General features: G+C 46.5%; 3 protein-coding genes and 1 long non-coding RNA gene across 17 annotated transcripts; 1 reads left to right on the top strand and 3 right to left on the bottom strand.

Annotated features, from left to right (window-relative positions):
- Positions 1-260: 260 nt before the first annotated feature.
- On the bottom strand, positions 261-6,170 carry LOC127010287 (mucin-2-like). The gene is made up of 3 exons (XM_050884144.1): positions 6,019-6,170; positions 4,620-4,695; positions 261-4,018 (listed from the first exon to the last, which is right to left on the bottom strand). Exons 2-3 carry the CDS (start codon positions 4,679-4,681, stop codon positions 766-768), a joined length of 3,315 nt encoding a protein of 1,104 aa, XP_050740101.1. The 5' UTR covers positions 4,682-4,695; positions 6,019-6,170; the 3' UTR covers positions 261-765.
- A 1,411-nt stretch (positions 6,171-7,581) lies between these two features.
- On the bottom strand, positions 7,582-16,265 carry LOC127010286 (phosphatidylinositol 3-kinase catalytic subunit type 3-like). Of its 2 annotated transcripts, XR_007763028.1 has the most exons (7): positions 14,520-16,265; positions 13,564-13,698; positions 13,260-13,391; positions 11,734-11,886; positions 10,545-10,673; positions 9,293-10,006; positions 7,582-9,202 (listed from the first exon to the last, which is right to left on the bottom strand). XR_007763028.1 is itself a non-coding variant. In XM_050884143.1 (6 exons), exons 1-6 carry the CDS (start codon positions 16,152-16,154, stop codon positions 9,419-9,421), a joined length of 2,772 nt encoding a protein of 923 aa, XP_050740100.1. In that variant the 5' UTR covers positions 16,155-16,265; the 3' UTR covers positions 7,582-9,418. The 2 variants fall into 2 exon arrangements, 1 of the variants encoding a protein (XP_050740100.1); XM_050884143.1 differs by having other exon boundaries at positions 7,582-10,006.
- A 1,865-nt stretch (positions 16,266-18,130) lies between these two features.
- Positions 18,131-27,067, top strand: LOC126980198 (C-type mannose receptor 2-like). The gene is made up of 9 exons (XM_050829831.1): positions 18,131-18,298; positions 19,589-19,774; positions 20,087-20,209; positions 20,529-20,649; positions 24,788-24,800; positions 25,166-25,313; positions 25,774-25,953; positions 26,477-26,602; positions 26,791-27,067. The coding sequence occupies exons 1-9, from the start codon at positions 18,250-18,252 to the stop codon at positions 26,913-26,915; spliced, it is 1,071 nt and encodes a 356-aa protein (XP_050685788.1). The 5' UTR covers positions 18,131-18,249; the 3' UTR covers positions 26,916-27,067.
- LOC127010285 (uncharacterized) lies at positions 18,305-19,582 on the bottom strand. 13 transcript variants are annotated; one of them, XR_007763018.1, is made up of 4 exons: positions 19,251-19,582; positions 18,975-19,172; positions 18,549-18,870; positions 18,305-18,496 (listed from the first exon to the last, which is right to left on the bottom strand). It is a non-coding gene; the product is annotated as an uncharacterized LOC127010285 (long non-coding RNA). The 13 variants fall into 13 exon arrangements; XR_007763019.1 differs by having other exon boundaries at positions 18,305-18,454; positions 18,559-18,870; XR_007763022.1 differs by having other exon boundaries at positions 18,601-18,870.
- Positions 27,068-27,721: the final 654 nt, after the last annotated feature.

The raw sequence follows: 27,721 nt of genomic DNA, 5'->3' as shown, positions 1-27,721 counted from the left end.
TCCATTATTTAGATATTTTGGTGACAGACAGAAATGACAGACAATGACAATAATATTATCACCTCCTTGGAGGCAGCAGGCAATAATAAATTGATAATATGCATTTCAGGATGTCTTGCCATCCTCCAGCATGTGTGTAGTAAGAATAAAATGTTAACAGTAGATCATGCAGCAATCTCTGCTGCTGTGAGAAGGGGCAGGACAGGCCAAGGGTGTGTTCAGCCACATGACACAGAGGGACTAATGGGAGCTACCAAGAATACTTGATATAAAGTTTTATTGCACAGAGAAGCATGAATGAATCTTCAAAATAAAATTTGGCCCAATATGGCAGGCAATACATATACTTTGGAATACACTGTTCATTTTATAGACATTAATCTAAAAATTCAGTTATCATCCCTAATAGAATGAATAAAACTTTCCATTTACCTCAGAGAGAAGCTTTTTCCATACAGGCAACAAACCCAAAACAAAAGAAAAACACAAACAATAAATGAAGGGAGCAACATCTACCCGGGCCACAAGACACAGGCTCAGTCCTGGGAGCAAGGGTTCCAACACCTGGCAACAGAAACACTTCAGGGCAGGACACACCTTGACAAACATTAATTAGTCTCATCCTTCATTGCTGGCCATGTTTTTCAATAGAAAATACAACATATAAATGTAAATTTAGGAAATGCTATAACTATGAAAATTAAAAAAAGCAGAAAATAAGAATGATGATGAAAAAGCTTGCCGCCATGGAGCAGGGACGGATGCCTATGGGAAGAGGGCGAGGGGGTAGCACACCTGGCCCTCCTGGACCAGGGTGTGGTTGGCAAGGATGCCCTGGAGGATGGGGGAGTCTGAGTCACTCTCAGAGGATGTGCCCTGGGTGAGGTGAGCCTGAGATGAGGTGAGGGCTGGGCCATGTGGAGCTTGAGATGGGGTGAGGGCTGGGGCAAGCAGTGCTTGAGATAGGGTGAGGGCTGGGGCAAGAGGACCTTGAGATGGGGTGAGGGCTTGGGCAAATATGACTTGAGCTGGGGTGAAAGTTGGGGCAGGTATAGCTTGAGATGGGGTGATGGCAGAGGTAGGTATGGCTTGAAGTGGGGTGAGGGCAGGGGGAGGCAAAGCTTGAGATGGGGTGATGACAGAGGCAGGTATGGCTTGAGATGGGGTGATGGCAAGGGAAGGCAAAGTCTGAGATGATGTGATGACAAGGGAAGGCAGAATTTGAGATGGGGTGATGGCAGGGGCAGGCAAAGTCTGAGATGATGTGATGACAAGGGAAGGCAGAGTTTGAGATGGAGTGAGGGCAGGGGCAGGCAGAATTTGAGATGGGGTGATGGCAGGGGCAGGCAAAGTCTGAGATGATGTGATGACAAGGGAAGGCAGAGTTTGAGATGGGGTGAGGGCAAGAGCAGGCAAAGCTTGAGATGGGGTGAGGGTAGGGGCAGGTATGGCTTGAGATGGGGTGATGGCAGAGGAAGGCATGGCTTGAGATGAAGTAATGACAGGGGCAGAAGGAGTCTGAGCTAGGGTGAGGGAAGGGGCAGGCAGAGTTGGAGCTAGGGTGGGGGAAGGGATGGGTGGAGTTGGAGCTGGGGTGAGGGTTGAGGCAGGAGTCTGAACTGGGGTGAGGGAAGGGTCAGGAGTCTGAGCTGGGGTGAGGGAAGGGTCAGGAGGAGTCTGAGCTGGGGTGAGGGAAGGGTCAGGAGTCTGAGCTGGGGTGAGGGTTGGGACAGGCAGAGTTGTAGATGGGGTGAGGGAAGGAGCAGGCAGAGTTGGAGATGGGGTGAGGGTTGGGGCAGCAGGAGTCTGAGCTGGGATGAGCGTGAGGGCCGTCAGAGTCTTTGATGGGGTGAAGGCAAGGGCCGGAGGAGTCTGAGATGAGGCGAGAAAACTGGCAGGGGCCGAGGAAGCCATAGGACGAGGGGAGGGGGAAAGGGAAGGGGATGATAGGTCAGGACAGGCCTCGAGAATGTTGTACGTGCCAGTGTTTGCAACGGTGAAGGGTGAGTAAGGAGAATTAGAGTCATCAGAACCAGAGCGTGGGGTGACAGAGCGAACGACGTCTCCCTGCTCCTCTCTCACAAGGCTACCCACCTCCTCTGCCTCCTCAGTCACTGCTTGAGGATGTCCTGGAGGCACTGCATTATCTGCTGATGAGGTTGTAGTGAGCTTCATCTGCTTGGCACTTACTCCTTGCTGCATACCGGCTGACAGAGGTTGAGGACAGGAATGTGGAGTGCCGACATTGGGCGTGGGCTCTGTGATGGGAGTTCCAGGAGTGGTAGAATGATGTAGGGGAGTGAGGGAGTCTTGTTTTGTAGGGGGGTGCAGGGATGGAGGTGAAGCTGAGACTGGTCTGGCAGAGAGATCAGGTACAGTCAAGGTACTTTCTGTGGTGGTTGTGATGGCAGTCTCCCTCAGGCTGTCCATCATCTCCAGGTGGCTGAATAGATTTGACCGCCTCCTTCCTTTTTTCTTGGCGGTGTCAGTGGAGGGTGGTGAACTGTTGTCTACCGCCCTCCTCGCTGTTGTTTTTTCCAAGGGGGAGAAGGCAGCCCAGACAGTGCCCAGCGGAACATCACTATGGCCGTTCTGCATCCCTCGCAGCCCATCAATGACCTCTGACCCTATGCTGAGTCTTGCTGATCTGCGGCGTACCTTCTTGGGCTTACTGAGGGGGGAGAGCTGTGCTGGGGAGACATGGAGGGAGGGTGCAGCCAGTCTAGCAGAGGGGGATGGTGTGGGTGATCCTCCTCTTCCCTCCACTCCTCTTTCTCCATCTATCCTATCTCCACCCTCAGCTGGCACAACACAGGCGACTGGTGAGTTGAAGAGTGTGCGTGACTGGCCCTTTGGTGGTGATGGCAGTGTGGATAGCAGTTGTGGTATCTTGCTGGCAGGGACAACACTGTCACTGGGAGAGTTGTTGGTGAGGGTGAGGGACGGCTTCAACCTGGAGGATCTTGGCTTCTTGTCCTTCCCACGCCCTCTGCCACGCTTAGAGGTTGGGGCGGGGTCTTTGGTGGTCTCCTGGGGGGTCTTAAGCATGTAATGCTTTTTGATGGTTGTGGCTGGGGCAGCCTCTGGACTCCTCTTGCTCCCCAGCTTGAGTTGAGCATCCTTGGATGATGTGGGGTGTTCTATCATCTGGGGTGATACACTTTGCCTTTTACCCCTGGGCCTTCCTACTACCCTAGGACGAGGAGACTCAGGTGAGTTAGAGTTTGTTGCAGCCTCTGCATCACCAGGAAAAGAGGAGGGGCTGCTACTGCTCTGTGGGAGCACCAAGCCAGACCTCCGCTTCAGTCTTTTCTCACGGGCAGACATCTTGGGCGGTGAGCTTTGGTGAGTGCTGGAGGAGGTCAGAGAAGTGCTGGGGCTGACACCATTAATTTTGGGGATCATGTCACACCTTGGCCCCTGACCCTTCTCCTCAGAGGATAGAGACTGGGCTGAAGCTACCTCCTTGTGTGTTTGGTTAGGAAGTGAAAGTGGTGACTCAAAACCTCCATTCAAAGAGTTGTGAACACTGATCATCCCCTCCACTAGGTTGGGGGCAGAGGTGCCAGGAGGATCCAACAGCCCTCTCTCTTGCTCCTGATACTGGCCAGGGGTGGCAGTCTCCTCCTCTAGACATAAAAGAGCAGCAAGCAACTCGTCATCAGAGATCACATTCCCCGTTGGCAAACGCACCTTTGCTATCCTCTGGAACCTTTGTGCGCACTGCTTCCGCTGCTTGAGCTTGTTTCGTGGGGGTTGGTAGTGACTGGGAAAGACGAGGTAGCGCTTCAGCTTTCTGTTGGCCATCAGCAAGGCTTCATCCTGACTGGCCTGTCCCTGCTGCACCTTGCTGGGACGGGGGTCCTCAAAAATGGTTTCCAGCTGGGTGTGGATTGGGTCCTTGCAGTTCTTTTGAAGATAAAGGCTCTCCAGAGTAACCTCAGGCTTCCTGTTGCTCATGTCCTCTTCGTCAATCTCCAGCAACACCTTCGTGAGCTTGGGTGGCCGGACACGAAGCCTGAAACACCCGCACAGTAATAAGGATTGATTTTTGAGAAAATTAACTGATAACAATATGTCCAAGTTATCTTCTGACCATTTGAACGGACAACAAAATTTAGGATTGTTAAAAGCAAGACCAAAGAAGCAAAATGGTGAGAATAATATAACAGTAAAAAAAAAATAATGATACAGTAACAATACAATACAATGACTCAGTAACCTTAGGCAACCTTCTTCAAAAGGCCACCAGCTGACAGCCAGGTGAAAACCAACACAAGATTTAAAATATAAATATCAAAATGGCAAGGATTGTTTGGCAAAAAAACAAAAAAAGAATAAATATTAACAAATGTTTTGTTGTTCATTGTTTAAACATTTCTCAATGCCACCCGTTGATGCTGTTCAGCCAAACAATGCTTAACATTTCAACATTTATATTTTAAATCCCATGTCGGCTTTCACCTGGATGCCAGCTGGTGGAGCGATCCAACTGAATATCTACATAATGATACAATCTTCATATATTTTTTATTAACATATTAGACAATATTCATATTTTGGGAGCAAGTGTGACATAAACACTTAATCTTGTAAAGCAATGGCAATCATCAGCTGACCTGCGTGTGGTGGTGGTGGTAGCATCTTCCTCCGCAGCCATCGTGACTCCAGAGAGCAGCATTACCTGGACATGACCTGTGGAAGGCACATCAATCACCAGCTATGTGGGGTGTGGGGTGGGCAGTGTGGAAAAAATATTTGGTACTCATGGACACAGCTCACCACCCACCAGCTACACATTTATGGTTGAAACAGGTGTACTGCATAGGGTTGCAAAGGGTGTGAAAGTTTATAGTATAAATCAACAAAGAATGACTTCACTTTGTTGTATAGAAAGTCTAATTAGTAAGGAAGTATATATGAATTTTCTGAGTCAAGACCTATAGTAACTGTTTGGGATTTTGTTAGGTTAGGTTAGGTTAAGTTTAGGGTATCTCCAAACACATGATAGCAGCATCTTATGGTATAAATCAACAAAGAATGACCTCACTTTGCTGTATAGAAAGTCTCATTAGTAAGGAAGCATATATGAATTTTCTGAGTCAAGATCTATGGTAACTGTTTGGGGTTATGTTAGGTTAGCAGGAAAGCAGACATCAGGAGTGGAGCACAGTACTATAGGGCTGGTGGACTCCCAAGGTGACCGTAGTGAACGTCACCTAAACAACGACAAGACAAGATTTCCCCAGGTATTGGTTCACCAGGAGGGCTGTGCGCCGCCCCCATATAGACTGCCATTTATTTTTCGCTCCTGCAGCCTTGACAACAAGTGGCCGGTGACAGGCAACAGGAAACAATGACGATGGTAACAGATGGCAACAGGTAACAATGACGAAGGTAACAGGAAACAATGACGAAGGTAACAGCCAACAGGAAACAATGACAATGATAACAGATGGCAACAGGTAACAATGACGATGGTAACAGATGGTAACAGGTAACAATGACGAAGGTAACAGGCAACAGGAAACAATGACGAAGGTAACAGGCAACAGGAAACAATGACGAAGGTAACAGGCAACAGGAAACAATGACGATGATAACAGATGGCAACAGGAAACAATGACGAAGGTAACAGGAAACAATGACGATGGTAACAATGACGAAGGTAACAGCCAACAGGAAACAATGACGATGATAACAGATGGCAACAGGTAACAATGACGAAGGTAACAGGCAACAGGAAACAATGACGATGATAACAGATGGCAACAGGTAACAATGACGAAGGTAACAGGAAACAATGACGATGGTAACAGCCAACAGGTAACAATGACAAAGGTAACAGGTAACAACAGGTACGGATCAAGCCATCCACTCAATCTCAAACAGCCATTTTTAGAAGTCACCAGCGAGCAAATTCTCCTCTTACAGCCTATGCAGCTCCTTAACATACCCCTCACTAAACCAAGGCCTATAAAACGTTAATAAGGGCGGATAAATGTGATAAATATGTACCTTGTATTGCCGCCACCCTCCGCCGCCAGTTTGAAGGGAAGCTTGACCTTGATCTTGATGTCACAGATGGCTGGTGATTGTTTACTTTGGTCTGGGTCTGGTCGATTTTGTCTTTATTTTGTGAAAAGACTGTGGAATAATAGAAAAACGAAAGTAAGATGATATAATTGAAACCCAGGAAAAGAAAAAAAGAGAAAAAGTAATAGAACAGAGGGAAGATAACGTTTAATCCTGCATTCCCTTTCCTCCCCCTCCTCCTCCTCCTCCACATAGCATTATATACATGGATGAAGGAATGAGGTGTTTTTTTTTATGGAGGAAGACCAAAAAAAGATAGAAGGATAAAAGTCAATGCAATCATGTATAACTTCCACATAATCATTCAGGATACACTACCGCCATCATATTGGACCTTTACAAAGACTTATCCAACACCTATATTTCCTGAACTGCTGGAATGGACGTCGAATTTGCTGCTTTTTGCTTCTTACTTTATCTATTTATTTACTTATCTATTTATATTTCGCTTTGAATTGGCTGTATTTTCCTTTTACCCTCCCCCCCACCCCCTCTCTCTCTCTCTCTCTCTCTCTCTCTCTCTCCACGTTCATCTCCACACCCACAGCATCAATTTCCATCTGCGAACCTTCATCATCTCAGTTCTCTCACATTCATCTCCCAACCATCAGCGTACCCCAGCATCCCATCTCCCAGCTCCTGCAATATAATCTCAGTTTTCTCCCTCTCATCTCCCCATCATCAACATCCCCCAGCATCCCATCTCCCAGTTCCTGCAATATAATCTCAACTTTCTCACATTCATCTCCCCATCATCAACATCCCCCAGCATCCCATCTCCCAGCTCCTGCAATATAATCTCAGTTTTCTCCCTCTCATCTCCCCATCATCAGCATCCCCCAGCTCCTGCAATATAATCTCAGTTTTCTCCCTTTCATCTCCCCATCATCAGCATCCCACCTCCTGCAATATAAATCTCAGCTTTCTCACATTCATCTCCCCATTAGTAGCATCCCATCTCCAGCAATATAATCTGTCCTAATTGTCTTGATCCTTCTGTAAAGCATTTCCTCCTTCATCCCTCTGTCCTAAGAAGTGTTAAGGAGATCTAGCCCTGCTCTGTTCAAATCTTTCATCTCCTGTCCTCCTTGTCATAACATTATACATATTGGATGAAGAAATGAGATGTTTTAACCCCTTGACTGTGGATTTCCTACAAGAAGACATCACCAAGCTACAGGAATAGAACAAAAAGTGGCTGCTACAATTCAGTGAAGAAAAATGTAAAGTCCTGAGTCTGAGAAGGTAAAAGATGCCTGGAAGGATAAAAGAAGAGTGAGAATATTTAAAAGAAGATAGGAAACAACCAAGAAAAGATGGAAAGATGACATCAAAAGACTCAGAGCAGGAAGGATGGAAGAAGAATCAGAAAATCACTAAAAGAAGAAAGGAAATGGAGAACAGAGCAACAGACCAATGACATCTTCCTAGGTTTGCTCATGTAAAAAAGCAAGCAAACAAACATGTGTATGAATAGTACCTATGGTCTTGAAAAAGCGTTGTTTATTATAAATTCAAACTTACAACAACATTTCAAAAAATGTACATATATAAAATCTGACAACACCTTTCAACTGTCTCTCAAAAAATGCCCTCAGATCCACGAGTCTCCTGTTGCCGGTGTTGTGTTTCTCCATGTCCTCCTATTTCTGGCATCCGTTTTGTTTACAAACCAAAAGTCAGATTGCTATGAACACGGACCTGTGTACGCAGCTGGTCAGATAAGACAATTTTGTTTTTTGAAAATAGCAAGATGCTACTTCCCATAAATCTACTGATGAATCACTGCATGAAGGCTATTTATTGGTCCTTCACTTCACCTATTACAAAACAGAGCACTGTACTAGATTCATTGATGTTTTCCTATGATAGAATAAAACAATATGCCATCCCGTGCTTGAAAACACTGGGGGGACAGCCATGTACACCCAACCAGCTGCATACACGGATCCGTACGTGTTAATAGCAATTCGCCTCTTGGTTTATAAACAAAACGGACGACCAGAAATAAGAGGACGTGGAAAAACAGGACACCGGGCTGGGTCATGACCGCCTGCCTCTCAAGCCTTGGCAACCCCTTGAGCCTTGCCATTAAAATTACTGATTATTATCCACACAAAAACAACTTGGGTAGTACTTAAAATGCAAAATGTCATCTTTCCTGTAAAGAAATCATAAATTTATGCTTCATGACAGTTGGTATTTTCTATTCTAGAAATAAAGTTTATGAAGTTGATGCACAGTTGATGCAAAATATCTGAAACTATTTCCATAGGCCTTACTTAAACTAATATCTTAATTTTATGAAATCCTTTTTGAAATTTGCTTCATTATATGCACTGCCTCATGAGATGCTTTATGCTCTCATATTAAAGCCTTGATTTTCCTGACCCACAATTTTCTTATCAAAATTCTGGGTGATCTAAAGTCTACCACAGTACAATCCCTTCTCCAAAAGCCAACCATAATTCACAGCATGTCCATCAGATACTGAACAGTGGCAGTGGTGTTTACATATCCCTGGCCATGAGTTGATGCCCCAAGCTTTGCAGTACAGTATACAGCACAATAGGCCTGACACTAGCTGAGCACTGGTCTTGTCTTAGCACGACAATGAGCACAAACACATGCAAGCAGACAATCTGAGCCACACAAACATGACATCATCAAACTGGACTAGACTTAGCAGTGGCATTTGCTGCAGGAAATGTTTACTACTCAAGATCATTTATAATTTAACTTTTCTAATTTTTCCAGACAACCCTGACCCAACTTTTAAGTCTGCAAAATCAAGGGTCCACGGTATATATTTCGGATAAAACTTGCATGTATTTTCATAAACTTTATAACTTTCTCATTTGTTCCTACATGCATCCACTCACACCACAAACTCTTTACTTAAAAATCTTCTCCTGCGCTTCTCAGTGACTCACCCTCATGTATATACACACAAAACATACAAACCAACGATGTACAAAATCCTTATCAATTATCGTTTCCTGGTTGACCTTTCCCTAATACACCCTCCACTAGCCTTCTTTACACAGACATTACTGTACTTTACCTCACACTTATGCAACACTTAAATCTCAAATGTCTTTTTCACCTTTAGTCTCTCACTTTCACCTCTCTCTTAAAAACATTTGTCCTAATTAACCTTTTCCACACACACTTTCATCTCAAATGTCTTTTTCACCTATAATCTCTAACTTACACCTCACTATTGAAAACATTCCTCTAGTTTAACATTTCCACACATCCTTATGCAACACGTCCTTTCCTCTCAAATGTCTCTATCGCCTAAAATCTCAGTCCCTTCACCTCACTTTCTGATGTACTGTGCAAACTTGTGTAGCTGCTCCACCACCGCTGCGACTACCGCGTTCACAGAGTCATCAATTAGCATCTGCATGTAGCTCACAGCCTCCTCGTCACTCAGGTCCAAACGGAACTTGTCCTCGACCTTTCGCACTGTCTTATCAGGCTCGAGGGCAATATCTGGCACATTGGCATCCACCATGAGGGAGAAAAGATTGAGTATGAGGTTGGAATGGCGCCGCAACTGATGGAAAGCAGTGTAGCACAACTTTCGGAACTCGAGATAGAATTCGGAGTGCGTCCCGCCCATCCCTTCAACCATCTCCCGACTCAGTTTCATCGGAGGGGGGAGAGGCTTGGGGTCCCGGCCAAGGATGTAGCCAAAGTCGATGTGGAAAAGGTTGCCGTTATGTGTGAGGAGAAGGTTATCGAGGTGGCGGTCCCCAATCCCCAAGAGGTAGGTAATGACGCAGTAGCCGGCGCACGAACGGATGTAGGTATCCATCACTTCCGAGGAGATGCCGTATGGGCCGGTCTCGCAGGGTGCAACGTTGCGGAAGAAGTTGAGGATCCCCCCGTCGACACGCAACACCTAAGGGAGGGATCGGGTGTTGGTGGGATCAGGGAGGAGAAAAAGGGTCAAGTCTGTCTCGGTGTGTTGTCGAAGGTTAAGGAAAAGTGTTTGCCTTGCCAGAGTGGTGAGAGAGAGAGAGAGGGAGAGACAGAGGGAGACAGAGAAAATGAATGGTGAAGAACATTATGGGTCATGAAAATATGAATTTAATCAATAATAACATGAAGATAGAGAGGAAAAAAAATTCTGAAGTGTGTGAGTGTGTGTGCATAAATTTGACAGCAATCATTCCTCCTCCTGCTTGTCAAGTTCCCCCCCCCCCTAAAAAAAAAAAAATAAATAAATAAATAAATAAAAATAAAAATAAAAATCACCCACCTCATTTACCACCAAAAACTGAGTGACGATCGAGCCAAACTTTAAGATGCAAATGACATTTTAATCTCACATAATCCAAACCTCCATGAACAAGAAATGCACAGTATGACCTACTACAACACACAAAAGTTACAGACAGACTTACGGGAGGAGAACAACGAGAGTGAAAACTACTTACGTCTGCCACCGACCGGGACTCAATGAACTGGACGAAGCCGTGTTTGCTGCTCGTGGCCAAGACCTTGTACGGCGTGAGCTTGAGGTCCAGGTTTTCACGCCTCAGAAGCCGGTCCATCAGAGTGATGATCTAGCGGAAAAATTATTCACTGTAACGGCAGGTAAAACTAACCCTAGGAAAAGATTGTATATTTTCTTCGGATAACAAAATGTCCTATTAGAAGGGCAGTCATACATGGGATAAGAATGTAGTACTATGTCTTAAAGAACAAAATATCTGACAAGAGACAACCAAGCATGGATCAGGAATGTACTCTATCTTAAAAGAACAAAATATCTGACAAGAGACAACCAACCATGGATCAGGAATGTACTCTATCTTAAGAGAACAAAATATCTGACAAGAGACAACCAACCATGGATCAGGAATGTACTCTATCTTAAGAGAACAAAATATCTGACAAGAGACAACCAACCATGGATCAGGAATGTACTCTATCTTAAAAGAACAAAATATCTGACAAGAGACAACCAAGCATGGATCAGGAATGTACTCTATCTTAAAAGAACAAAATATCTACAACAGGGGTAGCTATACACTGGACATGATGCACTGTATCTCAATGCATAAAATCACTGTGGCAGGTGTCATGTTTTTGTTTTCCATCCCTCAACCTCTTAACCGCAGATTTCCTACAAGAAGACCTCACCAAGCTACAGAAATGAAACAAAAAGTGGCTGCTACAATTCAATGAAGAAAAATGTAGTCCTGCACCTTGGGAGGGGAAATCCAGCATACCAATACCACATGGGAAACACTCCACTATCCACCACAGAGGCAGAGAAAAACCTGGGACTATATGTTACCAGGCTACCAGTGAAAGCCAAATCCATGCCAATCACAGCAGACAGGTTAAGCAATCAGCACATATATGACAGAGAGGTTCAAATAGGAATCAGATAAATCTATGGATGGGAAAGGCAGATGGTAATCAAATGATCCTCAGGAGCTACCATACGTATAAGTAGACTAGCCTCATGGATGCCTCTCCTCATCCTTGTGTAACCTTGTGCAAGTCATCACAGCTTAGAGAATTAGTCTCTGCCCCACCCAGATCATGCAGTCTTCTATGAACCCCAACACAAAGGCCTGAGGGATGAGAGAGGTTGCTCAGCTCATGTCCGGCTACCTGAATGATGAGCTGATCCTGCCGCAAGTCATCCCCGTGTTTGAAGATTGCCACATACTCCTCCTCGGTGGCCGTCCTGAAGGCCAGCCGGCAGGGCTCCAGGGCGGACTTGAAGAGCGTCACGCCCCCCCGGAGGATGCCGTTCACCTGGATCTGTAACGAGAACAAGGGTACAAAATAGGAGTAATAGTTTTGTACATTCAAAGACTATCATTACTATTTAATGAACCTATATTTAATGGAAGAATGATTTATCCAACCATATAAACAAACAAAATATTTCTATATAGATAGACAGATATAGATACCACATAATTTTCTAACAAAAAAACAATTTTTCTGATCAATTTGAACAATTGACAAACTTTTACATAAAAACATTACATGACTGCCGCTAAAAAGATTTTTCTTTTATTCAATACAGTACCTTGCCCTTATTAAAACATCTGGAAATAATGAACTTCCAGATATGATGACTTTGTGTCCCACTCATTGGGTAGTTTGTCACACATAACAGTTTACTGTAAATAGCTGCTAGCCAATTGGACTGTGACAAAATTATCAATACATTCAGGAATTTTATGCTGAATTGTTAAAGGATTCTAGATGTGGCCACTGTATCCAGGGCACTATTACTGGCTAGAATATCTGTTGTGCATGAATAACAAACTGGCTGATACATGGCTGCTCTCATGACAGAAGGATCCAAAATATTTGCACGCGATCGACTTAAACAAGAGTCTCCGTGTACCACATACAAACTACAAAGTGTCAGTTTACATGAATGAATTATCTTTAGTGCCAGCACAACAATGGTTGTGTGGAAGCAGTACAGGGTGCATGACTCATGGGGTGTGGTGGTGGTGCAAGTCAACAACACCTGCCACACACCTGTGTCCCCCTCACCCTGTGGCTGGCAGGTGTCCTGACTGACCTATACTAAGCAGGGAGGCTGACTCAACAAAATATATCATCATCATCACCATCAGCAGCAAATGATAGTCCTATTTGGGGCTTCCATTTTTAACACAAATTCTTTCTCCTCTCATCTCCCTTCATAACTTCACCATGACCAGTCATTATTAGTCCATTGCAGAACAATGGCCTTCACTAACATATCCCAGATCTCCTTGCCTATGTTAGTGTACTCCAGCCTGCTCAGGCTAAGGCTCTACTTAATCTCTCCACCTCTGTCTGATTTTAGTGTACTCCCTCCTGCCATCAGTTCTGGGCATTGTGCAGCCTAGCACAGTCAATTTCTTATTCATTTCTATCATCATACCATTTTGATCACTGTACCATCAGTCTTTGTCTGTTCCATGATCCCTGATGCTTGCTTCTCGTCTCCTCATGTGATATCGAACAAAAAAATACAATGTGGCCCCAAAACACCTGCCTTTCAATAGGGACATTTTGAGGGATGATCATTAACAGAAATTGCTTATTCAACTGTCTGCTGTAATTTGGGAAGCAGACTCATAACAAGTGAAAAGGTATTGCTGAAGCCTCCCCACTTGGCCACTTACCTCAGGATCCAATGGCAGGGCAAGCTGCTCAAAGTTGGCAAAGTTAAATTTTGTACTATCAGGGTCGGCAAATAGTAGTTGTTGCAGCTTCTCCATCCTGCGAACACGATTTCCACTCTCCTTAGAGACAGTCTGAAAAGTAAATAAACTCATACCGATTTCCTTTACAGGTAATGGTCAGCTTATACTGCTGGTAAAACTGTGTGTGTCCTTTTTACTGTAAATACCATAAATAAAAATTTTGAAATAAGAAAGAGAAACCTGTAGGGTTAGAACAAAGGACAATGAATGAGCAAATGCTTACCTTGACGTGGGACACCAGCTGGTCCACAAAGTGGTCCTGCCTGGCGAGGGACGCCCTGGTCTGCCGTGCCTCGCGGCTCCCCTGCTGGAGGGCCAACTTGAAGCGACGCAGCACCCACAAGTACATTTCACGTACCTGCCGGGACAAGCACAAAATAAAAAAACTGCCATATTGTTGAAACAGAATGCAGGCAGTATTGTGACCTGCCCAACAAGGAAAGCCACCAACCCAACTTAGTCGTGGACCCTAATTGGTGGTGGCTGCCAATCTTGCTGGTTAAAGTTGGGTTCCTGGACAAGGAAAAGTTTATTTCTCCCCTCTGGCTTAAATTACTTTTTCTCGTGTTTCAGAATGAGCAGAAGCTTGCATCAGACTGGTGGCTAGCAGTGCTATACTATGCAGGCTCTGTTGATTATCCAGGAGGTGCATGATGTGTAGGGGGAGAAAGTTGAAAGTAAATACTGGTAGGAGGAAGATTCTGCTATTTGAGAGGGCAAGAGAGCAGCAGACTATCGAGTTAACACAGCATTACAGAGTTAAATTAGAAAACTATCCCAAATAATACCAGTCTTATTTTTTTTTTTTTTGGGGGGGGGGGGGGGGGTTTAGGAATTGAGTTAGAAAAAAATATCAAAACAATGAGGTTTTAGCATCTAGAAATGCCTGGTAAAGCATCACCTGCACTAACAAACTGCCAGACTTATTTTTTCTACTTCATGAAGTTGAAAAAAAAAAGTAATTTTCTAAGTTGGAATGTGAAATAGGCAGAAAAGTCAAGGCAATTTTAGAACACTTACACCCTACACTGGCAAGGGAAATTATGCCAAAATGTACATCACAGGATGAAAAATTGATTTATCCCCAAATCTCCAAATTACCAAAAATTACTTAGGCAGTTTGTTGACGAGGGTGACGATAGGAATATTGCCTCTCTTTTGCCCTTAGTTTGAGCTCACCTTTGCATCATGCTTGAGGCCGACCGCTTGGTCCTCACACTCGACCTGCAGGTACCAGTAGAGGTAGTTGGCCAGTGTAGGGTTCTTGCAGGCCCTCTGGATCAGGAAGGAGGCCAAGTCCAGCTCTGTTTCCCCCTCAGCCAACTCTGGGAGCAGCACAGAATCCGTCACTGCAGCTGACGGGTCCGAGCTGTCCTGTTCTACCAAGAGTGATGATGAAGGCGAGCGCTGGATGGTGGCGGCCTCGCTCTCCTCAAGGGATGATGAGGTTGACTGGGTTAGGTCAGCACTGGTTGACCCCGCAGAACTGGCCATCTTGTCTTGCTGTGACGAGTGCTCTGACACGGTGTCTTCGGTCTGCCCACTTGTGTCACTGGAGGAGTAGTGGGAGACATCACAGAGGCTCATGTCGATGTTGTCCAGAGCCTCGTACTTCAGAGCCTGCACCAGCTGGAGGAGGTAGAGTAAGAGGTCTTCATCTGAGGCCAGACCGAGGCGTTCCACAGCATAGCGCCTCACCTCAGGCTGTGTGAAGCCCGGCCCAAGCAGCTCCAAGGCATCATCCACATCTGGAGGCACCCACTTCCCCAGCAGCTCAATGGCTTGCTTGGCCTCCCCAGACAGCTTCCAGTTAACGCCCTTCAGGAATTTTGTGAGCGCCTTCTTCTGGTTGCTGAGATAGAAGCGGTATTTCCAGACCATGTCCTGCTCGTCACTGGTCAGCTGCTTGGTGGGCGGGTATTCAATGATCACGTGGAGAGTGTTGCGGATGGAGAGATTGGGCTTTAGGTCCTTGTCTGTGACCCCAGAGCGGAGAGACCTGTTTAGGCGGTGGTGCTTGGCCTCCTGCAGGTTCTCCAAGGCGATCTCTGGGTCCGGGATGCGCACGATGTTCCCGCTGGTCCTGTGTTCGTACTCGTCCTGGTCTCCGCGCTCCCACCACACCACCGAGTAGATGACGCCCTCGTGCTCCACCCTCGGGAACTCCACCATCAGGTACATGGAGTTGGACGACCGCTTCTCCCGCTCATTGATCAGCTCGATCTCCCGGAAGGTGAGGCGGTCCAGCCAGTCCACCTTCATCATCTGGCCATTCCGGTGCTTCTTGGCCAGCTTGGCGAGGCGCTGCATCTGGTCCTTGCCCGGGTCCTGCACCTTGCCCGGGGTATTCTCAGGATGCGCCACAGTGTTGGGCCACACCCGCAGGTCGTGGAGGCCCTGCCGGAAGACGCCATGCTTGCCGAAGAAGGAGATGGTGGTGCCGCCGATGGGCTCGCTGCGCCGGGGGCCATAGCAGTCATGGATGGTCAGGGCCAGCACGGCATTGCGGGGCAGGTCACTGAAGCGCAGGGGCAGGGTCAGCCACTCGTTCCAGTTCCATCGGGCGGAGAAGGCCTTGTGGGAGGTGCGCACGGGCAGGGCCAGCTCCTTGTCCTCGGCGTACACCTGGCAGGACACGTACAGGTCGGAGCAGGCCGCCTGGTGCAGCCCCGAGAACTTGAGCAGCGGGTCCTTCAGGAGGGCCTCGTAGTTGGGCTTCTCTCGCCGCCCGTCCAAGGTGCCAATCTTGACCTGTATGTTCACGTCCAGGTCGCAGCTGTGCACGTACCAGAACTTGTCACTGTCAGGTTCCATCGTGGGCGGGTGCCATGGGCGAGGCACGGGAGGCACGGCAGTACGGGACGCACGGCGCACCACCTCACTGTCACTGCGCTGCCTCGCTCGGAGTCAGCTGAGCGAGTAAACACCAACATTGCCAGATTGTCTCGTACTCAACCTCTTATGTTTATCGATTTCTGACCCCAAAACTGCCTCCTCGACCCCAATAACTGCCTGGATATATAGTTATCGTTAAAATGGTTAATTATTGGTGCTTTTTGGCAATAGCTATGGCTCAGAAACGGGTAAACATGAGGCTCTGAGTACGATAATCTGGCATGGATGGTAAACACAGATACCGCGGCCAAAAGATTTTCGCGAGTCACTATTTTTATTAGTTGTAAGGAGAGACAAATATTAGTGTTAGAGGAGGAGAGAGAGAGAGAGAGAGAGAGAGAGAGAGAGAGAGAGAGAGAGAGAGAGAGAGAGAGAGAGAGAGAGAGAGAGAGAGAGAGAGAAATCGTGGATGGAAGGAAGGAAGGGAAGGATAGGAGAAGGAGGGAGAGAGAGAGAGAAGGAGGGGAGAGGAAGGGAATGCATAAGGAACAATGGCTGTCTGCATGGAGGGTACAGTTACACTATTTATTGCCTGGGTGTTGGGATGGCATGTTCCTCGATCCCTTCTCCTTTGATGTATATAGCTTTGCCACAATAAACCATCCATCAAATATTTTTCTGGCTCTTGATACCAGACCACCCAGCTGTTCATCCTTCCTTCCGGGCTGGTAGATAGATGGGTGGCCTACCAGGGAATACCAAGGGAAGGTAAACTGTGGTAACCGGATATTGCACAGGCCCTGTTTCTCGGAATAATATAGGCTCAAGGGTCAATGTTACGGAGACGAGCACCGCCGCCGCGCGTACCTACAGCGTAAGCCACCAGCCCTACCTTATACCATGCATGGGAATAAACGACGAGGACAAACACCGCAGTATATAATGTTGTATTCTAATGCCTGGTCAAATCATAGCGTACGTAGGCTACCTATAAAAAAATAATTATAGCGGCGCATTTGAATACCAATCAGACAATTATGCTGCCTCGGTTGTACATGTCATGATAAAATAAGTTTAATTAAAAAATGCACTTGTGTAGCTTAGAGAGAGAGAGAGAGAGAGAGAGAGAGAGAGAGAGAGAGAGAGAGAGATTTACATAGATTTACATAGAAGATCAGACCACACAGACCCCATGGGACTAGACAGACAGAGAGATACAGATAGATAGATAGACACAAATAGAGAGATAGACAGACAGACAATTAAACAGCGACAAAGAGAGACATCATATACGGTCACACAAGTTGATGGGAATATGACAAGTGTTACTAATACTAGAGATAATAACTAACACTAACACTTTGATAAGATAATATGACATTCAATTTTTTCAAACTCTCTCTCTCTCTCTCTCTCTCTCTCTCTCTCTCTCTCTCTCTCTCTCTCTCTCTCTCTCTCTCTCTCTCTCTCTCTCTCTCTCTCGTGTATTGTTCTTGTTCTTGGTCATAATATTCTTCGTTGTCGTCGTGAGCTTATTTTTTAATCCTCTTTTTCATTTTATTTTTATATTTTTTTTCAATTTCTTATCATTACTGTTGCCATTACTAGTCGTCCAGGTTGTAGTCTTCTTCTTCTTTCTCCTCCTCCTCCTCCTCCTCCTCCTCCCTATCCTCTTCCTCCTCCTCTTTTATTTATCTTTTTTCCTTGTTTCAATTTCTTATCATTACTACTGTTACCATTCATCGATGATTTAGTCTTCTTCCTTCTCCTCTTCCTCCCCTTCCTCCTCCTCCTCCTCTTCCTCCTCCTCCTCCTCTTCCTTCTATCATGAATCTAATCTTTCCGTCACACTTTGTTTCTCTTTCATATTTTTCCACTCCGTCCTTCTCCTCCTCCTCCTCCTCCTCCTCCTCCTGGCTTTCCTAATACCATGATATACGCGTGGACGTCGTAGTTGCGTCAGGAGGTCGTCGGGCATTGGGGCATACACAGGGCAAGCCGCCGGGTACCTGATATAAAGGGTGGTGCCTCCGCGAGCCTCCATTGATAAGCTTGGCACCGCAGGGAAGGCAAGATGGGGACTCTATCGGCCGTTCTGGTTTTCGCCTTCCTCGTAGTGGCAGGTGCGTCCAAGAGGAAGTTGTTATTAGCGTTAGTGTGTTAGTATTAGCATTAGTATCATCATCATTACTGAGGTCTATGAAAAGGCATCAACCTCCTCATCTAAACTCATTAACAGGTCAACCAAACCTTATACAGCCAATCCAACCTCTTCAGACCTCCTACACCAGTTAACCAATCCTTACACCACCCAATCCAACCTTTTCAGACCTCCTACACCAGTTAACCAATCCTTACACCACCCAATCCAACCTCTTCAGACCTCCTACACCAGTTAACCAATCCTTACACAACCCAATCCAACCTCTTCAGACCTCCTCCACCAGTTAACCAATCCTTACACAACCCAATCCAACCTCTTCAGACCTCCTACACCAGTTAACCAATCCTTACACAACCCAATCCAACCTCTTCAGACCTCCTCCACCAGTTAACCAATCCTTACACAACCCAATCCAACCTCTTCAGACCTCCTCCACCAGTTAACCAATCCTTACACAACCCAATCCAACCTCTTCAGACCTCCTCCACCAGTTAACCAATCCTTACACAACCCAATCCAACCTCTTCAGACCTCCTCCACCAGTTAACCAATCCTTACACAACCCAATCCAATCTCTTCAGACCTCCTACACCAGTTAACCAATCCTTACACAACCCAATCCAATCTCTTCAGACCTCCTACACCAGTTAACCAATCCTTACACAACCCAATCCAACCTCTTCAGACCTCCTCCACCAGTTAACCAATCCTTACACAACCCAATCCAACCTCTTCAGACCTCCTCCACCAGTTAACCAATCCTTACACAACCCAATCCAACCTCTTCAGACCTCCTACACCAGTTAACCAATCCTTACACCACCCAATCCAACCTCTTCAGACAATCCAACCTCTTCAGACCTCCTCCACCAGTTAACCAAAATCCAACCTCTTCAGACCTCCAATCCAACCTCTTCAGACCTCCTCCACCAGTTAACCAATCCTTACACAACCCAATCCAACCTCTTCAGACCTCCTCCACCAGTTAACCAATCCTTACACCACCCAATCCAACCTCCTACACAAGTTATTCAAACCTCCAAAGACCCAGATCTTCCTCTTCTAGCCTTCTTGAGTTCCCTTGTTGCTCCAGAACTACAACAAGCCACTTTTAACATACCAAACGTAACGTAATTCAATCGAACCAACCTTTACAAACACCCAACGCAACCTATGTTAACCTCCCACCATGCTGCCGCTTCATAACTGTACTAACTCACTCTTACATTCCTTCTTTCCGCCGCGCCAGAGGTCCACGGGTGCTCTGACGGCTTCGAGGACGTCGGAGGGCAATGTTTCTCCTTCCGTTCCGAAATGCTCACGTCCTGGGAACAGGCGAGGAATAGCTGCTCTACGCTGGGCCCCAACGTGGTCCTCGCCTCTATCACCGACCCCAACATCCACCGCGACGTCTACGAGTACATCCAGACATTTGGTGAGCCAGGAGGAGGAGGAGGAGGAGGAGGAGGAAGAGAAACAAAGTGGAGGAGGGTGAGAACGAGAGGGAGGACAAGGTAATGGTGAGGAAGAGGAACGAAAGGGAGGAAGAGGAGGAGGCGGAGGAAGAGTAAAGAAGGAGAAAGAGAAACAAAGTGGAGGAGGACGAGTACGAGAGGGAAAACGAGGTAATGACAAGGAGGAGGAGGAGGAGGAGGAGGAGAAGGAGGAGGAGGAGGAGGAGAAGAAGGAAGAGGTGAGTTGTTTCCTAAGTGGAGTCAGGCTGCAACACGTCGGCCTCTCCCCACAGGTCTGTCCGGGTCCTTCTGGCTGGGCGGGAGCGACGCGGATTTCGAGGGTGACTGGCATTGGCTGGACGGCAGTCGTATCCTCAGGGGGACGCCTTTCTGGGCCATCCACAACGGCGTCCTGGGTAAGGCTCCTTCCACGACACCCGCTGAGGGGTTTCGGGGGCACCGTTTCTATAAGCCTTCTCCCCTTTGAACATAACTCTGTGGCAGTAGTCATTTTCAAAGGAGACTGTTGTTCATTAATTTTCAAAGTATATGTTCAGGTAATTGTTGACACTTGTAATGATGGGATAGACAAACACTGAATAAACTTAAGTCCGTATAATCTATGGAAAGTGACAGAACGAGCGAATATGTGTTATACGGGTCTTGCTCCAGTAAAGGGACGCTACTTTCTTACGCTCCGCGCTGTCACTCCTCCCCTGGCACCCTCTCCTGCAGGCTGGTCTCAGGAGCCCGACGGGGGCAGCAACGAGAACTGTCTGGCGCTGGACCAGGAGAGGAAATACTACTTCAACGACCTGCCGTGCGCCGAGGGCCACCACCCGCTGTGCCAGGAGCTGTGAGCCAACTCCATCCTCGTCCTCGTCTGCATTTTCCTTCTCCTCGATCATATGATGTAAAAACATGATTATTACTGATGTAAAAGAGATAAATAAATGAACAAACGAAGAAGACTAGGAGGGCGAAATAAAGCTAAGATCACAATTCTTGAAAATATATGTAATAAACGACAAGCACTGGACGCTTAGTTTTATTTCGTTTCTTCACTTTCTTCGTTATGAATAGAAATCTGAAGGTCACAATCTCCTTTCCCCCGCGATCGCTGTGTACTCGGCGGCGTGATGGGCGGGGCGGGGCTCACCAGGGCACAGGGGCGGGCGCTGCTTGGCTGTGGTTTGGACGGCGGCACACGGCGGCCAGCTGTCCCATGTAGTTTCAGTAATTTGAGCTGTATTTTGCTCAGGTTTTCTTTGACGTTAAATCTTTGACCTTGAAGGGCAAAAAAAATACCATCACTACCGGACGCAGTGGACCCTCAAGACCCCTGAAGAGTGGCCATCCTCGACCACCAGAGCACGTCTGTGAGTCGTCCCTGTCCGGGGACTCCTAGGGGGTGGTGGCCCCCCTCAAGAGTGGGCTATGGTAACAAAAGGGAGAGAAAAGTGGATTTGTGTCCGTGGGGCCAACGTGATTGGAATAAAGGCAAGTTAAAATGGGCATCGTACCCCACTTATTACATGAACGACTCCATTGTGACCCTGGACGCGGGAGTGTGTTGTCTTGCTGGAGGTCATCGTCCCATGTTTCCTAATGCCCGACTCCTTATCTGCCGAGCCCGTGAGAAGGAACAGCTGGAGGCATTGACACAGACTTAATATAATCAAGAGAAGGTCGCGTTTGCATCGTGTGACCTGCTCCGGAATGAACCGGGTCTGTCTGAGTGAGAGTTCTCCAAGCCCAGGGCCGCGACAGACTACGCCTCACTGGGTCGTCACTTCCTCACGAGTAGATAACTAATCACCAAGCGGAGGGAGGCACACAGCTTAGTATATCAGGGCTTACGAAGATCTTAACTGTGAGGCGAGTTTGAGAGTGTGAAGCCAAAGGGATGAAAGGCAGAGACAGGGAAGAATGAAATAAGGAAGAGGGAAAAAAGAGGATCTGGAAATGGATAATAGGGAGGCACACACTCTAAGTATCGCATCAGGGTTTACGAAGACCTTCAATGAGAGATGACTTTAAGGGTGTGAAGATAAAGGAATTTGGGGCAGTGGCAGGGAATGAAGGGAAAAGGAAGAGGGGTAAAATGAGGAGCTGGAAATGGCAGGAATAAATAGAGAGGGAAAAAAGTCTTGTCAGATTATCACTAGGCTCATAAAACAACCCATGAAAATACCCACAACCTCTACGAAACCCTTGTCAAACTATCACTAGGCTCATCAAACTACCCATGAAAATACCCACAACCTCTACGAAAGCCATGTCAAACTATCACTAGGCTCATCAAACTACCCACGGAAATACCCACAACCTCTACGAAAGCCTTGTCAAACTATTACTAGACTCTTAAAAGTACCCATGAAAATACCCATAACCTCTACGAAAGCCATGTCAAACTATCACTAGGCTCATCAAACTACCCACGGAAATACCCACAACCTCTACGAAAGCCTTGTCAAACTACGACTAGGCTCATAAAACTACTCATTGAAACACCCACAACCTCTACGAAAGCCTTGTCCAACTATCACTAGGCTCATCAAACAACCCATGGAAATACCCACAACCTCTACGAAAGTCATGTCAAGGTTTATAAGCAATCTCAAACTATCACTAGGCTCATCAAACTACCCATGGAAATGCTAGCACAACCTCTACGATAGCCTTGTGTACGTGTGGTGAGGAGGAGGAGGAGGAGGAGGGTAAGGATGAGAAAGGAGATGAGAAGGAGAGGGAGGAGGAGGAGTTGGGGAGCTTAGTAATGGAGACGAATCACATGACAGGTAGGGAAGGGACGTCAGCTGTCTGTGGTCTGGTGAGGCTGTGGGCTTAGTGACGCTGTGACGAACAAAGAGAGAGAGAGAGAGAGAGAGAGAGAGAGAGAGAGAGAGAGAGAGAGAGAGAGAGAGAGAGAGAGAGAGAGAGAGAGAGAGAGAGAGAGAGAGAGAGAGAGAGAGAGAGAGAGAGAGAGAGAGAGAGAGAGAGACAGACAGACAGACAGATAGACAGACAGACAGGCAGAGACAGAGAGAGACGTAATAAGATGGAAGTGAAATATCATTGAAATTACGAAATATTACAGAAAAAAAGGTTAGCATATACATCATGAAAGCTTACGTAAACGCGATAGTAGTGGCAGATAAACAGCGGTGGAAAATAACTTGACGAAGAGAACGTTTTGTAATCTTCTTTATGCAATGGTAAAAATAAAAGATCTAAGTTAACATTTGACAGTTGATGGAGACGAACGGATGGAGAGGAAGACATGGAAGAGGATGAGAGAGAGAAATACATAGAGGAGGAGGAGGAGGAGGAGGAGGAGGAGAGAGATATGATGAAATATTATACTATTAACCTCAATTGTATATAAATCCCCACATACTTAATACCAGGAAGAGAGAGAGAGAGAGAGAGAGAGAGAGAGAGAGAGAGAGAGAGAGAGAGAGAGAGAGAGAGAGAGAGAGAGAGAGAGAGAGAGAGAGAGAGAGAGAAAATCAGCTGGGAATACCAAGGGAAGTGCGTGCTGGCATCTGTGTATGTGTGTGTGTGTGTGTGTGTGTGTGTGTGTGTGTGTGTCAGAGGTGGGTAATCTGCACCTTTAGAATTAATTAGGAGTTCAACACCTCAGTGGCCACCTGTGTTCGGCTGCCCACGGAGAGGCAGAGGCCGAGAGGGGAAGGGAAGGAGGGAGGAAAGATGATACGAAGGACGGGAAGGAAAGTGGATGATGAAGAGGAAGGAAAGGAAGGAAGGAAGGAGGGGAGAACAGATGATACAAATGATGGGAAGGAAAGTGGATGATGAAAGGAAGGGAAGGAAGGAAGGAGGGAGGAACAGGTGATACAAGGGATGGGAAGGAAAGTGGATGATGGAAAGGAAGGAAAGGAAGGAAGGAGGGAGGAACAGGTGATACGAGGGATGGGAAGGAAAGTAGATGATGCGAGAGAGGGAAGAGGAGACGGTAGATGATACAAGGGATGGGAAGGAAAACAAATGAAGAAAGGAAGGAAAAGAAGGAAGACAAATAAAACGAATACTGATATAGATATTATGGAAGGGAGGGAATGAAGGAAATGGCAGAAAATACGAACGCTGGAAAAAAAGACAGAAAGCAGATAAAGGAAGGGAGAGAAGGAGAGAAGGGAGAGATAATGTGAACGATGGAGAAAAAAAGAAGGTAGGAGGGAGGGAAGAGAGGCAATACTACCACTAGGGAAAAAATATATCACAGAAAAGGGAGAGAAGGAGGGAAGAAAATATGATATGACCACTGGGGATAAAAAAGAGAGAGAGAGAGAAGGGCGGGTAACATAAGCGCTGGAAGAAGAAGGGAGAGAAAAGGGAGAGAAAGAGGGAAGGAAAGATGATATGACCACAGGGGAAAAAAACCCCATCAGGGAGAGAGGGAGAGAAGGGCGGGTAACATAAGCGCTGGAAGAAGAAAGGAGAAAAGGGAGAGATTGAAGGAAGGAAAGATAATAGTAATTTTGAGTGGGATTAACAATGAGAGTATTTTTCAGAACACCCCGTGGTTAGGTTAGGTTAGGTTAGGTTACGTGTAGTTCGAATCTGTAATGGTAATTTTGAGTGGGAATAACAATGAGAGTATTTTCCAGAACACCCCGTGGTTAGGTTAGGTTAGGTTAGGTTACGTGTAGTTAGAATCTGTAAGGGTAATTTTGAGTGGGAATAACAATGAGAGTATTTTCCAGAACGCCCCGTGGTTAGGTTAGGTTAGGTTAAGTTACGTGTAGTTAGAATCTGTAAGGGTAATTTTGAGTGGGAATAACAATGAGAGTATTTTCCAGAACGCCTCGTGGTTAGTTTCAAAGCTACAGCCGAGCGTCTGCACCCAGGGACCACATGCCCTTAGAGAGATTGAAAATATGCATCCGGATTCCCACAGTGTACCCAGGTGTTCCCATGTACCCAGTCCGAGACCTAGACTTCTATACCCTAAAATGATACCTCACAAGGGAACGAGTGCAGGTAAGTCGCAGCGAGTGTACCAAAGCAAGATAAGGAAGACTTCGTGTATATATAGCGGGAGGCGACGCATGGGGTGAGCTGTGTTATCTCTCGGGGCAGCAAGGGCAGTGAAGGGAGAGCGACAGAGAGGGAAAAGGACTCAAGAGGCATCATGAAGGGCCTGATCTGTCTCGTCGTCACCCTGTTCGTGGCTGGTTAGTACGAATAAGGAGAATATAGAGCAGTCAAGGCGATATAAGTATTAGTTAAACCTTATGAACCTATAGCGGGGAAGGGATTCGAGACACTGGTGGCATCGTGAAGGGCCTGATCTGCCTCGTCGCCATCCTGTTCGTGGCGTGTAAGTACAAAGAACGAAGATGTAGAATAGTCAAGGAGATAGAAGAGAGTTAGTTAGGCCTTATGAAAACGTCACACACCTTTCCATATGCATCTTGAGAAGGAAAGGGACTCCAGACACTGGTGGCATCGTGAAGGGCCTGATCTGCCTCGTCGTCATCCTGTTCGTGGCGTGTAAGCAAGAATAACGAGGATGGAAGTCAGTCAAAGGGATAGAATAGTGTTAGTTAGGCCATACGAAATCGTCACACACCTTTCCACGCTTAGATCAAAGTGTACAGCGACTAAAAAAAGGGAAGAGGCAGAAAGAGAAGAAGAGAGAACTGGCAAGTCACACACCTTTCCACGCGTAGGTCAAAGTGTACACAAACTAAAGAAGAGGGAAGGGTGCACGCAACGATACAGGTTCCAAGGACAGGAAGGATAAAATTAATATAAAGCTGTAGGGGAAGCCGAACATCGTAATGCGTACCCAGCTTCAAAATTTAGTGCCATAGGTGAAAATAATAACATCACTAGCTATAGGTAATACTCAGATATGCTGCTACTACTACTACTACTACTACTACTACTACTGCTACTGCTACTGCTACTACTACTACTACTACTACTGCTACCTCTTCCCTTCGCGCAGGCTGCCACGGGTGTAATGTTGGGTACGAGGACGTGGCGGGCAAATGCCTGAACTTCTACGTGAGCGCCTCGCTGACGTGGGACGAGGGTAAGGCGTACTGTGAGGCCAACGGCGGCGTGCTGGCGAGTATAAAAACAGCGTCCGAACTCAGAGCCGCCTTCGAGTATATCAAGTACTACGGTGAGGGTCTTGAAGGTTGATTGCTCTATATGTCTGTATGTCTGTATGTCTGTAAGTGAGTAAGTAAGGTGAGTGGTCTTGAAGATTGATCGCTCTCTTTGTCTGTCTGTCTGTATGAATGTATGTGTGTGTCTGTCTGTCTGTCTGTCTGTGTCTATTTCCCAAGGCCGGAAAGGAGATTAGTCAGGTTCTTCTAGGTGGTGCTAGATTCATAAAAGTACCCATGAAAATACCCACTACTACTACTACTATTGTCTGTTTGTCTGTCTGAATGTATGTATGTATGTATGTATGTATGTATGTGTTTATCTCTCTTTCTGAATGTCTGTCTGTCTGTCTATGTGTGTGGGGGGAGAGGAGGTTTGTTTGTCTGTCTGTGTCTATGCTTTTTTTTTGTGTTTGTATATCTGTCTGTCTGTCTTCTTGTCTATCTCTCGCTTTATCTATTGATCTACCTTCGCCTTATTTTACCTGCTGAGTGACTGTTTTATCTCTGTCTCTCCCTCTCTTCCCACTCGTTCAGGCCTGATTGAGTCCTTCTGGCTGGGCGGGTCGGACGCGGCGGTGGAAGGGGACTGGTCGTGGATCGTGGATGGCACCAGGATTGACAAGGGCACCCCGTACTGGGCTCTCTCCTACGGCATCTTCGGTGAGCTGAGGCCACGCGCTCCGCCTTTTCTTTATTCCGTAGTTTCAAGTTTACTTTTGATTATTTTTCGATATATTTTTCCTTGTTCCTTCCTCCGTTCTTCCGTATTCCTTCCTAAGTGTTTAGCGAGACATTCTTTTTTACTCTTATTTTTCTCATCCCTGTGCCCTCGTCCTGTCTCCGTGCAGGCTACTCCCACGAGCCCGATGGCGGCTCCGATGAGAACTGTCTGCTGATGGACTCCAAGCGGTACTACTTCTTCGCCGACGCAAACTGTGCCCAAACTAACCACGTCCTGTGCCAGCAGGTGTAACGCTCGGGAACTACTACTAATCCTTCTGATGCTGCTGCCGCTACTATTTCAAACCAAAACAAACATTCATACAAACAAAACTGTATTCCTGAAGATACCAGAGAAAAATCCCAGTAGCCATAGTAAGCATTCAATAAAGATTCTTCACTTTCCTACTGCTACACGCGACCTAACCTGCGATACTGAACAACTGAACAAACTGGCGACAGCGACGGGGGGCCAAGACAAGGCTGGCCTAGACGGTGAAGAGGCACGGGGCTCGCCGCTGCCACAGGAACACGAGGTAATGGACACCACCAGGTGAATCAGGTGGCATACGCTAAGCTGCGCATGGCCTCTGTTCTCATCTCCGTCACCTTGCCCCTTGAGGCTGTGGCTGGTGATGATTCAGTACCCCGGGTCACAGGACCAGAGCAACATGCATATTACGTCAGTTTATCTTACCCAGGTTTCCCCAGGTGCCCATATATCGACCAGTGCGATAGGTAGGATGAACAGCTGGATGTGCTATGTGCCGCTCTTCCTCCTTCCACCATTCATTTTCTCCTTAGCGAAACATACCACTAACTAAGTCCTTTCTTACCCTCTCCCTTTCTTTCTCACTCTTCTTTCTCTTATTTTCTCCCAAGCTCATCATCTTTATTCTTCTAATCCATCCTCGCCACTCTCTCGGTCCATTCTTTCCCTTCCTCTTTCCCCCTCTTTACAAATGGGTAACTAAGACTACAAGCATGAATACAATACTGGGATACTCTTGGGATGCAAGATTTATTCAGTACTCTACAGCAATACACATGCACCCTACG

This window comes from Eriocheir sinensis, chromosome 43, assembly GCF_024679095.1.
Source record: "Eriocheir sinensis breed Jianghai 21 chromosome 43, ASM2467909v1, whole genome shotgun sequence".
Taxonomy (NCBI): domain Eukaryota; kingdom Metazoa; phylum Arthropoda; class Malacostraca; order Decapoda; family Varunidae; genus Eriocheir; species Eriocheir sinensis.
The sequence above is the reverse complement of the archived record's forward strand: the minus strand, read 5'-3'. Positions and strand labels throughout refer to the sequence as shown.

What these genes read in the sequence shown, in the direction of transcription:
- LOC127010286 (XM_050884143.1), bottom strand. Translation starts at nt 16,154, where the DNA reads ATGGAACCTGACAGTGACAAGTTCTGGTACGTGCACAGCTGCGACCTG. An exon ending in CCCTGCCATTGGATCCTGAG is followed by an intron (nt 11,887 to 13,259) that starts GTAAGTGGCCAA and finishes TTCTCGTTACAG; the next exon opens with ATCCAGGTGAACGGCATCCT. An exon ending in AGTCCCGGTCGGTGGCAGAC is followed by an intron (nt 10,007 to 10,544) that starts GTAAGTAGTTTT and finishes TCCCTCCCTTAG; the next exon opens with GTGTTGCGTGTCGACGGGGG.
- LOC126980198 (XM_050829831.1), top strand. Translation starts at nt 18,250, where the DNA reads ATGGGGACTCTATCGGCCGTTCTGGTTTTCGCCTTCCTCGTAGTGGCA. An exon ending in CGCCTTCCTCGTAGTGGCAG is followed by an intron (nt 18,299 to 19,588) that starts GTGCGTCCAAGA and finishes CCGCCGCGCCAG; the next exon opens with AGGTCCACGGGTGCTCTGAC. An exon ending in CGAGTATATCAAGTACTACG is followed by an intron (nt 25,954 to 26,476) that starts GTGAGGGTCTTG and finishes CCACTCGTTCAG; the next exon opens with GCCTGATTGAGTCCTTCTGG.
- LOC127010287 (XM_050884144.1), bottom strand. Translation starts at nt 4,681, where the DNA reads ATGCTGCTCTCTGGAGTCACGATGGCTGCGGAGGAAGATGCTACCACC. An exon ending in ACCACCACCACCACACGCAG is followed by an intron (nt 4,019 to 4,619) that starts GTCAGCTGATGA and finishes CGGGTGTTTCAG; the next exon opens with GCTTCGTGTCCGGCCACCCA.